At 46.3% G+C, this 11299-nt stretch overlaps 1 protein-coding gene across 2 annotated transcripts in view; it reads left to right on the top strand.

The window, feature by feature from the left end:
- Positions 1-335: 335 nt before the first annotated feature.
- The window catches only part of SGCE (sarcoglycan epsilon), a 42388-nt gene continuing 31424 nt past the window's right edge, over positions 336-11299 (top strand). For both annotated transcript variants that reach the window (XM_066627765.1, XM_066627764.1), the window contains exon 1: positions 336-446. In XM_066627765.1, coding sequence (XP_066483862.1) covers positions 374-446 — 73 coding nt within the window. In that variant the 5' untranslated portion in view covers positions 336-373. The remainder of the gene's footprint in view (positions 447-11299) is intronic.

The raw sequence follows: 11299 nt of genomic DNA, 5'->3' as shown, positions 1-11299 counted from the left end.
CTTGCTCCCAGGAAAGCGTGGGCAGGATTAGGTTGGAAGTAAATGGGAAGCAAATGGGAAGCTGGCGGGCAGCAGCTGCTGGCCACACACCCCATTCCAGCAGCAGGAGAGGGAGAGGCAGCGCCTGCAACGCGCCCTGCCTCCTTCAGTGCCGGAGCTCCCAGGAGGGTCCAGCGCCAGGCTCTCCACGAGCGGCCCGAAGCCCAGCCCAGCCCAGCCCAGCCTTGCCTGCTGCCATAGAGACCGTCTCCATGGAAAGGGAGGAGGGATGAGGGAGGGATGCTGCTGGGCTGGGAGCGGGCGGAGGATGCGGCGGCAGCAGGAGGAGGAGCAGAAGCAGAAGCGAGAGCGGCGGCGGCGGCAAAGCGGAGCCATGCAGCGCTGGGCGGCGGGGTCCCGGTCCCGGTCCCGCAGCGGAGCCGCCCTCACCACCCTCCTGCTGACAGGTGGGTCTGCGGAGCCCCCTCCGCTCTGGGGCGCGGGCGGCAGCTCCCTCTCGCCCGGACTGCGCATCCTCCGGGCCACGGCCTGCCCGCGCCCTCTTCTCTCCCCCGAGCAAGCAACGCGTGGGGAAGCGGGCGCTCCTCCTCTCCCCGTTGCAGCCTCTTGCTGGCCCCCTCCCCCCTTGGTTAGGCTTCACCCCTGCCCACACCGCCAGCCCCATTGCAGCTTCCTGCTGCCCCCCAGTTGGCTATGCTTCACCCCCTCCCCAGCCCCATTGCAGCCTCTCTCTGCCCCCCCCGTTGGTTAGGCTTCACCCCCTACCCACCCCCAGCCCCCTTGCAGCCTCCTGCTGCCCCCTCCCCTGTTGGTTAGACTTCACCCCCTACCCAGCCCCACTGCAGCCTCCAGCTGCCCCCTCCCTGTTGGTTGGGCTTCACCCCTACCCACCCCAGCCCCATTGCAGCCTCCTGCTGCCCCCCTGCCCCGTTGGTTAGGCTTCACCCCCTGCACACCCCCAGCCCCACTGCAACCTCTTTGCCCACCTCCATTGGTTAGGCTTCACCCCTACCCACCCCCAGCCCCCTTGCAGCCTCCTGCTGCCCCCTCCATTGGTTAGGCATCACCCCTACACACCCCAGTCCCCTTACAGCCTCCTGCTGCCCCCCCCCATTGGTTAGGCTTCACCCAGTACCTACCTGCAGCCCCATTGCAGCCTCCTGCTGCCCTCCCCCTCCCCATTGGTTGGGCTTCACCCCTACCCACCCCCAGCCCCCTTGCAGCCTCCTGCTGTCCCTCCCATGTTGGTTAGGCTTCACCCCTACCTAGCCCCCCCCTCCCCGCACTCCAAAGTTGCCAAAGGGAGGTTGTGGCGTGGGAGTTTGCAGTGGGCAGGAGATTGTGGTGGTAAGAGAAAGGAGTGTGATATTTCAGAAACTTTGTTACCTTTCCTGGTTGACTTTCCTGGTTTTTCAGGGGTGGGGGTAAAAATAACAGAGGTTTATGGCATCTTCAGGATAAATAGATTTATTGGTGCTGATGCTTTTGTGAACTAGAAGTGCCAGTCTAGTCTCGAACTGGTCTAGAACCCAGATGACACCATTGTGTGTTAGGCTTTAAGGTTAACCACAAGATTCTGGGTTGGTTTTAGTGCAACAAACTTCATGCAGAGACCTTATGGGATTTTCTTTGTTAACTGTTTTTCAAACATCACTTGTAACAGTGGCTGAGATGAATGGTAGCCCATAAAATGAGACACATGTACTGTACATGTATTTGGCACTAACGGGAACATCTCATGTAGAATGGAAAAAGAGCTGATGTTTGCTTTATATATATAAAAAGGAAATTTCTGACATCTGACCCCAGCCTGGCGAGGGAGGGACAGTCTGTTCAGAAGATTTCATATTTTAAAAATCGGTCACTTGTGTTTAGTAAAGTGGCCCAAGTTAAACCCAAGCCGCAGTCTGGTGTCTTCATTGAGAGGTGTGAGGGTAAATAGATTGCCAGTTGCAGGGGAGTGGCAGTGAGATGCAAGTATCTTGTGGTCGTGTGTGCTCCCTGAGGCATCTGGTGGGCCGCTGTGAGATGCTGGACTGGATGGGCCCGATCAAACAGGACTCTTTATGTTCTTATCTGCAGGTAATGTTTCAGAGAAATAAAGGTCGAATTTTGAGAACGAGGAGATGCATTTTTACTGAAATGGGGTTGAAGTTATTTTTCTTTTTCTTTCCCAAGAGCAGTACTTATTGTTGGCAACCTTCAGTCTTGGAAGACTATGGTATCGCGCTCTGAATGGTGGTTCTGGCACAGCATCTAGTGTGGCTGAAAAGGCCAATTTGGGAGTGACAATTCCTTCCACACTGGGAGCAAGTATAGTGTGTCCCTGGTCTGTCTCCCTGGCTATGGGCCTTCCTTCTTTGCCTCTTTGCCTCAGCCTGTTGGCAAAGTGTCTCTTCAAACTGGGAAAGGCCATGCTGCACAGCCTGCCTCCAAGCAGAACACTCAGAGGCCAAGGTTTCCCATCTGTTGAGGTTCATGCCTAAGTCTTTCAGATCCCTCTTGCAGATATCCTTGTAGCGCAGCTGTGGTCTACCCGTAGAGTGCTTTCCCTGCACAAGTTTTCCATAGAGGGATCCTTTGGGATCCGGCCATCATCCATTCTCACGACATGACCGAGCCAACAAAGGCGTCTCTGTTTCAGCACTGTATACACGCTGGGGATTCCAACTCGTTCCAGGACTGTGTTGTTTGGAACTTTGTCCTGCCAGGTGATACTGAGGATGCGTCGGAGGCAGTGCATGTGGAAAGCGTTCAGCTTCTTCTCCTGTTGTGAGCAAAGAGTCCATGACTCGCTGCAGTACAGAAGTGTACTCAGGACGCAAGCTCTGTAGACCTGGATCTTGGTATGTTCAGTCAGCTTCTTGTTGGACCAGACTCTCTTTGTGAGTCTGGAAAACGTGGTAGCTGCATTACTGATGAGTTTGTTTAGCTCGGTATCGAGAGAAAGAGTGTCAGAGATCATTGAGCCAAGGTACACAAAGTCAGGGACAACTTCCAGTTCATGTGCAGAGATTGTAATGCAGGGAGGTGAGTCCACATCCTGAACCATGACCTGTGTTTTCTTCAGGCTGATTGTCAGTCCAAAGTCTTGGCAGGCCTTGCTAAAACAGTTCATGAGCTGCTGGAGATCTTTGGCAGAGTGGGCAGTGACAGCTGCATCGTCTGCAAAGAATTCATGCAGACATTTCAGCTGGACTTTGCTCTCAGTCTGGAGAGGTTGAAGAGCTTTCTGTCTGATCTGGTCCGGAGATAGATGCCTTCTGCTGCAGTTCCAAAGGCCTGCTTCAGCAAAACAGCGAAGAAAATCCCAAGCAAGGTCAGCGCGAGAACACAGCCCTGCTTCACTCCACTTCGGATGTCGAAGGGGTCTGATGTGGAGCCATCAAAGACTACAGTGCCCTTTATGTCCTCGTGGAAAGACCTGATGATGCTGAGGAGCCTGGGTGGACATCTGATCTTGGGAAGAATCTTGAAGAGGCCATCTCTGCTGACTAGGTCGAAAGCCTTCTATGAAGGCTATAAAGAGTGGCTGTCATTGTTCTCTGCATTTCTCCTGCAGCTGTCTAAGGGAGAATGCCATATTGGTGATGGACCTGTTGGCTCAGAATCCGCACTGCAATTCTGGATAATCGCTCTCTGCAAGTACCTGGAGCCTCTTCAGTGCAACTCAGCTTTCCAGTGCAACTTCAGGGCAAACAGCTTTCCTACAATGCTAAGGAGAGAGATGCTGCAGTAGTTGATGCAGTCACCCCTGTCGCCTTTGTTCTTGTACAGCGTGATGATGTTTGCATCCCTCATGGCCTGTGGTACTCCACCTTCTCTCCAGCAGAGGCAGAAGATTTCATGCAGCTCAGTGGCAATGATCTCTCTGCAGCTCGGAGGACCTGCAGGTTGCACTCACTGGGACAGGCTTTGTATGCTGCTAGAACTCTCCTCTTTTCCCCAATGACTGGTATCAATTCCTCAAGAGTGGGCTTCAAACCAGTCTGCTGTCTTGTTGGTCTTCTTGCTGAATATGGACAAGGCGGTGTTGTAAACGGCATTTTTGAAATGTTCCCATCTGTTGGATGCATCTGCATCAGCCGGGCCTGGAAGAGATTCCTCAAGCGATTGTGCAAATTCCTCCACTTTTCCCTGGTCCCGGGTCTTGCTGGTGTCAATGCGAGGTCTTCCTTCCTTTTTTGTGTGATACAGTCGCTTAGTTAGCAGTTTCATTCTGCTGCACACCAGGGAGTGGTCAGTGTTGCAGGTAGCACCCTGATAACTGCGTGTGATCTTGATGCTGGGAAGGCTGGAGCGTCTGGTGAGAATCAGGTCGAGCTGGTGCCAGTGCTTTGATCTTGGGTGTCTCCAAGAGACTGTATATTGGGGCTTCGTGTTGAAGAATGTGTTGCTGACGCAGAGACTGTGATGACAGCAAAGCTCTAGCAGGCGTTGGCCATTTTCGTTCATCCTCCCAGTGCCGAATTGGCCTAAGCAAGTGGGCCACAAACTGTGATCAGCACCAACTCTAGCATTGAAATAGCTGAGGATGAACAATGGCTCTTTTTTGGGGATTTTCTTGATAGTGGTGGCCAGGTCATCATAGAATTTGTCTTTAGCTTCTGCTGAAGATGACAGTCAGTGCATAAGCACTGATGAGAGTGACAGGTCCTGCTGATGAGTGGAGCTGCAGGGACAAAATTCTTTCACTTCCTGTAGAAGGTGGGATGATGGATTTCAGCAGGGTATTTCTGACCGCAAAGCCAACACTATGTTCCCTGGTCTCGTTTAGTGGTTTTCCCTGCCGAAAACTAGCAGAGCAGTATTAGCTGTGTGTGTGTTTATGATCATCCTCAGTGGCTACAGATAATGGTTAACGTAAACCACATTCTCGTATGGTAGGCCTCTCATAAGCTATGTGTTCACCCAATGCTTGAAATAATTGCACTTTTTCCAGCTTTGGTTGTGATGAGATAACCCTGGAAAACTCAGACCCACAAAATGTGGGTATCCTAGTTTCCAAAATGGGTGAAATATTTACATTCTTACTCAGATAAACCAGTGAATATAAATACTGTAGTCTCCAAAGCAAAAGTAATAATGTGGAAGTATGCATCCTAATCCTGTGCATGTTTAATCAAAAGTAGGGCCTACAGTGTTCAGTGGGACTTACTCCTAGGTAAGCTTGCATTCGCTTGCAGCCTTAATAATGCACAGATTGAATTAAGAGTACAGTTTATTAAGAAGTGATATAGCTTATGGAAAACCTGGTGTTTTTAGAGGACAATGAATATATTTTTGCTTTTTTACTTGATCTGAAGAACAGTAACATGTACAACTGTTTGGGGGGAGGGTCTGTATTTACTCTAATCTATCTTAATTTATTTTAGATATTCATGTCTTGCCTTTCCTTGTCAGATAAGCCCAGGGTGACTAAGAAAACAATATTAACTAAAACTATGGTAACAAAAATGGCAGTCAGTAAAAACAAAATACAACATAAGAGCAGCAGCAATCTAAAAACAGCAATATTGCTATATGCCGATTTTTTGTTGAACTTGCCTATAGGATTATGAGAAACAATTTAAAGATACACAGCAGCCAGTATGCTCAAATGACAGGGGAAAAGGCTAGAGATCTAAGACAAGATACAGTATATGCTTCTGTGACTGAATGTATTTTTTTTCAGTAATCTGTGGTAATTAAGAAGGCGCATGTTTTTAATTTAATTATTCTGCTGCAACTATAAATATTACAATTAGGATAAATTGTGATGGCATTGAAAGTCATGTGCTGAAAGCTGGAGTAGAAGGCTAGGAAAGATCTTGAGAGTATGTCAGATTTTTCCAGCTACTTGTGGTTGGACAAGACATGTAGATGCATATCTGGATATGTAGATGCATTAGGATTGTGCTGTCTGGCCTTCTCTTCAATATCTGCACATTTAGTTGAAGTTGTGAAAGGACCTTATCTGCCCAGTCCTACCTAAAGCTCTCCTGCCAATGCAGCTGTGCCACCGGAGCATGTGTTGCATTCTACGAGGGGCAGTCCCAGAGTTCTCCAGGTAAGGGAACCCCCTTGTCTGGGGGTAAGCCTCCATTGCTGCAGTGGAACTACTTGGACCTACACCAGCAATTTTGCTGGTGCAAGTCTGAGTGGACCCAGGAAGGTGCACTGAGGCCAGAAAGACGGATAGGATGTCAGTAGAGTTGCTGCTACTGACACCTTGCTGTTTCTGTCCTCAGCACACCCCGTCCTTTGCCTCCACCCCATTTCTCTCCCTCCCCTCTCTGTTCTGCCCACCCACCCCAGCTTCCCCCACACTGACTTACTGGCTCTATGACTTTTTTGAAGGCTGCTAGCACATGGCCATGTGGTTTTGCAACCGCTGTAATGCATGGTGTGCCACCAGAACACGAATCTGGCTGTGCGGCAGGCCCCATAGTTTCCCGTCATAAGTGTATGGTCTCTGTACACATGATCCAGCGCTCCATCTTTTGAGGGTTTCCATTTACAGGGCAAAGCTTGTAGGCATAGAACATGTACATGTGTGGTCTTTGCTGAGATCTTAGGCTAAACATGGGAAGGTTGGGGAGGGCCAAGCAGCTGTGATCTTGCTGCTGCCTATGCATTTGTTCATATGCATGAATATGTAGTTTGAACAGCAAATCTGCCTAGCGAAGCCGCAGCAGATTAAGAGGGACTTTCTCCTCCATGTACTTGTTAACCTCAACAGTTGCTTCTGTTCAGGAGATGCTGGGAATGAAGGAGATGCAGGAAGTTTGACGCAGAAAAAAAAAGGGGAAAGGAAATTTAACTCTAAAATGAATAAAAAGTTTAAAAAAACACCTTTTAGTTCTGAATGGGTAAGTGAAAAGATGGGGCCAACTCTGCCACTGCTAACTTTCCAGGATCCACATAGTATATAAGGAGGGTTTAGTGCAGTTGCATTAAAATCCAACCCCCCCCCCCCCAAAAAAAAAGAGTCACAGAGGAAGTACTTAATATCAAGACCCTCTTGCCTGATGGTGAATATAAATGACAGCTGGAACAAAATTTTCAGTAGGTTGTTAAAAAAAATGTTAACTGGGTTATTACAGTATGAAATAGGATTCATTGAATATGTATATGAAGGACAAAATTGAGAAATCACACTTGGAGTACTAGCATACAAAGTTTGTGGGGTACATTGGAGTGATGTATTCAAGTCTCTAACCTTCAAGTCTCAAATCCTTGCTCATATTCTCAAACCAAGTCTCAAGTCATGACTCAAGTCTCTGAGCTGATTTTAAAGAAAAGGGGGAGGCAGTGGTGGTGTGTGGGGGAGTTGTAAACACCCCCCTGATGGCAGACATTTTCAAATGCCTGTTCTACACCCCCTCAGCTAATCAGTGGCAATCAAAGTGCCAGGCAACCTGGTACCACTGGCCACAGCACTCAGACCAGGCAGGCACTTCCTGCCTTGCCCAGGTGATTGTGCTCGCTTCTAGATTGCCCAGGAGGTCAAGCATCAGAGGGCAATTAACCAGAAGTGGCCAGCAGCCTCTGGTGTCAACTTCATGGGTACAGTAATAATAATAATAACAGTATTTATATACCGCTTTTCAACAAAAAGTTATCAAAGTAGTTTACAGAAAAAATCAAATAACTAATGGCTAATATGTATATGTAATATGTATGCCATACGTTTATTTTGGAAGAAATGACGTTTGGATTTAAGGACGCTCTTCTCCATGCAGAAGCTCAAAGGGCTGCTTTGCACCATGATAGAGAAGTTAATCCAGCAATATTCATCTGGAAGACCTTGAGCAAGCATCACACATAGTTTATCACTGTGGGAAGTCTTGTGAGGTGCTTGCCAGTCAGCAGGAGTTGTTTTCTTTACTCACATAATTCTTTGGATCCAGTCAAAGGGATTGGTGGGTGTGAGTGCGCTTTGATTTGGTTTGTTTGTTCGTTTTAAACATCAAACGAGAAATTACTTTCAGGTTTCTAATGACATACTAAGGCCAACATTTTATTGTGTTTGCCTTTGACAGAGATTGAGAAGTTATTGGTAATTATTTAGGCATTTAGAGATGAATCCTGAGAAATTGTACTATTCTTTGTATTTCTCAAATGTTAAATCATTTGTTTCACCCCCCAAAAGAAGTTCTAGTTCGAGTCATAGTTTTTAACATAGGTTTTTTTTCCCCAGACAATCTTCTTAAAACACATGATTGCTAAAGAAAAACAAAACAATTTGCACAGATCTGTAACATTAAAACGAACAATCATAATACTGCATGATTTGAAAGTTCATTGTAAGAAGCATGGGATAGTGATCCTTTTTCAGGAAAATAATTTAAATGGGACTAGGCATGCAAATTCATTTTCAGAATTGACAATTGAGCCTGTCAATTATTTAGAAATAATCTTGGATTAGAAATATTGTCACTCATTCCACTGGCTGTGTTTAGTTTCTAGGATCAGTAAGAGCATCAAAAAGTACATTCCACATTAATATTTGTGCATTTCTAGCCCATAGTATCTCTGTTTCCAATCCTTCTCTGCCCACATTGGGTTCACAAAAATAAGGTATAGAAAACAGAGGAGAAATGTAATTTGGGGTCCAACCTAACCTCTCCAGAGCAGGTGGTACACACGTACTGCTGGCGCAGGGTGTCACAAACGTGCAGTGAAGCATATTTAAGAACATAACACCCCACTGGATCAGGCCATAAGCCCATCTAGTCCAGCTTCCTGTATCTCACCCCACCAAATGCCCCAGGGAGCACACCTGATAACAAGAGGCCTGCATCCTGATAACAAGAGGCCATGCACTCCCTTGCATCTGACATAGCCCATTTCTAAAATCAGGAGGTTGCACATACACATCATGACTTGTAACCTGTAATGGATTTTTCCTCCTGAAACTTGTCCAATTCCCTTTTAAAGGCATCCAGGCCAGATGCCGTCACCACATCCTGTGGCAAGGAGTTCCACAGACCAACCACACACAATTTACAGGAGGGTTGGCCAGCATTGGGTGCCGGGAGGAGGACGATGCTGAGCCAGCACCAGTAGGTAGCATCATGGGGCAGCAGTATGCTTTTTTGGGGTGGGGGGAGGCATTCTGGGTCAGAGTGGAAGGAGGAACTGGCCTGGAAGTGAGGCAGGGCAGGGGCAGGCCTCCTCCGTTGGATCCTATGCCCTGTGTTGGACTGCAAAGCCCGACATGAGGCTGGCGCAGACTTGAGTAGCCCCTTTGTGAGACCTGGGGCTTTCCTCTGGGTAAGGGGATAAAAGTTCCCTTCCCTTGAGGAGACTGCTGGGGCCTCCCTGACTCCACTGGATGCAGTGGTCGGCATTTTGGCGCTGCTACATCTGGTGGCACTGGGGAGGATAGGATTGGGCTGTTAGAAGCCTCTTTAAATTGAAATACACTTCAGGTAGTTAAACCCAAATTCTTTTCTACTCCCTAGCATCATCTTGTTCTTATTGTCTCCAGACACAACTTTCAACTATAGGTCAACCCGCGTATTCATGGGGGCTCTATTGGTGCCCCCCGTAGATACGGAAACTGCAGATACAGGGGAATCCTATTCATATAGTAGCCCCTGCACCCATTATATTAGTTTTTGATTAGCAGTGCTGGAAGCACTGGTGTTTGTTCCTTAAAGCGACAGAAGAGCAGCATGCAAGCAACCAGTTTGCATGCTATAGGCAGGAGACTAATTAAATGTTAACAGGAAGCACTTCCTGTTAATGTTCATTTAGTCTTCCTGTAGTATGCAGGCTGGTTGCTAAGATAATGGGTGAAGGGGGTGCGCTGTGGTCCCCGTGGATCAGCAGATGCATGGATATCTAATCCGTGGATACAGGTATACACTTTCCCTGCTGACTGCTCACATTTAGAAATTCCATCTATATCCTACCTCCAACATCTTCCACTAGGAGGGAAAAAGAGAATAACGTAAAGAAAAACCCCATCATTTGAAAAATTTGAACACAGGTGGACATTTTAATTTTCAAATACCGTTAATTGTGTATTTTCATTTTTTAAATACCATTAATTGTGTATTTTCAATTCTTTCATGTAAATGATGTTTGTTGCTTTAATCTGCATTAGATGTTCTGCTATTGAAAGATGGAGATGCTGATGGGCCTTTTATTTCTGAGAAACTGTTGATATGATGTTAATTCCTTTTATCTTGCATGTGTTTTATTTTGGAAAGCTTTTTTGTTACATTCTGCCGATGGCATAAATGGAACAGTAAAATGGAAGACTAAGCGAGTCATCAGTTATATTAGCAGCAGGGTAAAAGCTGCTGAGAAGGATGGTGAGTTTAGGTTGCAGATGTTTGGAATTAATCACCCTCTGCTTGAATATTACACTCGATGTATCTGGCTGTGTGCATTTTACTAATAACGTGACACGGAGATAGGGGGCGATTTTTCTAATCGACAAAGGTTTTCCTTATTCTAATCTTTTGTTATATTTTGTGATTTACTTGGCTCAACGTAATGGCTTTGTGTAAAATATTGCATACCCCTGTCGCTGCTGCCTATTTAAAACACACTTACAATTTATTGCAGTAACTTATTTATAACAATGTCATTTTTATTATTCATTTGCAATAATTAGCATAATATGTCCTGGATTTTTTTAAATGTCAGCATAAGTTGGGGAAAAGAGGTAGCTAAATATTCTTGTATAATGTGAAATTGTTCAAATTTTTTTAATGTATTACATGGATTATGTAATTTGTTTGTCCCACCACAAAAAGATGAAGTTATAAGTTGGCAAATGCTTGAGGGAATAAATTATTTTAAACTATTTTAAACTTGGTACCTAAATGATAGGGTAGGCACTGAATGATTGTCTTTGGGGAAGGTATTCCATAATCTGAATGCTGCTACAGAAAAGGCCATTTCCAGTAACCAAATGCATACTCTCTAAAGATAGAGGCATTCAAAGCAGAGCCTCAGGTGATAACCTCAGTGATAGGTAGGTTTACATCAGAGATGGCTATGCTTCAGATACGACATGTTGGTCTTGAATTTCACACTGGTTTGGAAACACACTGAGAACCAGTGCAGATTTCTAAGTTCAGTTGATATAGGGTGTGTTAGGGCTAACAACCATCTAGATGATGACATTGAGGAAAGGAACTGGATATCATCCGCATTATGACACCTCCCCCCCAAATTCCTAGATCACCTGCTGCCACAGTGGTTTCATATGAATATTCATAGTTCACAAAGAAGAGCCACGTGGAGGCCAGTTTACATGTTGACAGTTAGCCTTTTCACAGTGTCCTATACACAGTTA

Source organism: Tiliqua scincoides, chromosome 5 (assembly GCF_035046505.1).
Source record: "Tiliqua scincoides isolate rTilSci1 chromosome 5, rTilSci1.hap2, whole genome shotgun sequence".
Lineage (NCBI taxonomy): Eukaryota > Metazoa > Chordata > Lepidosauria > Squamata > Scincidae > Tiliqua > Tiliqua scincoides.
Note: the sequence above shows the minus strand (reverse complement) of the source record. Positions and strands in the feature narration are given on the sequence as shown.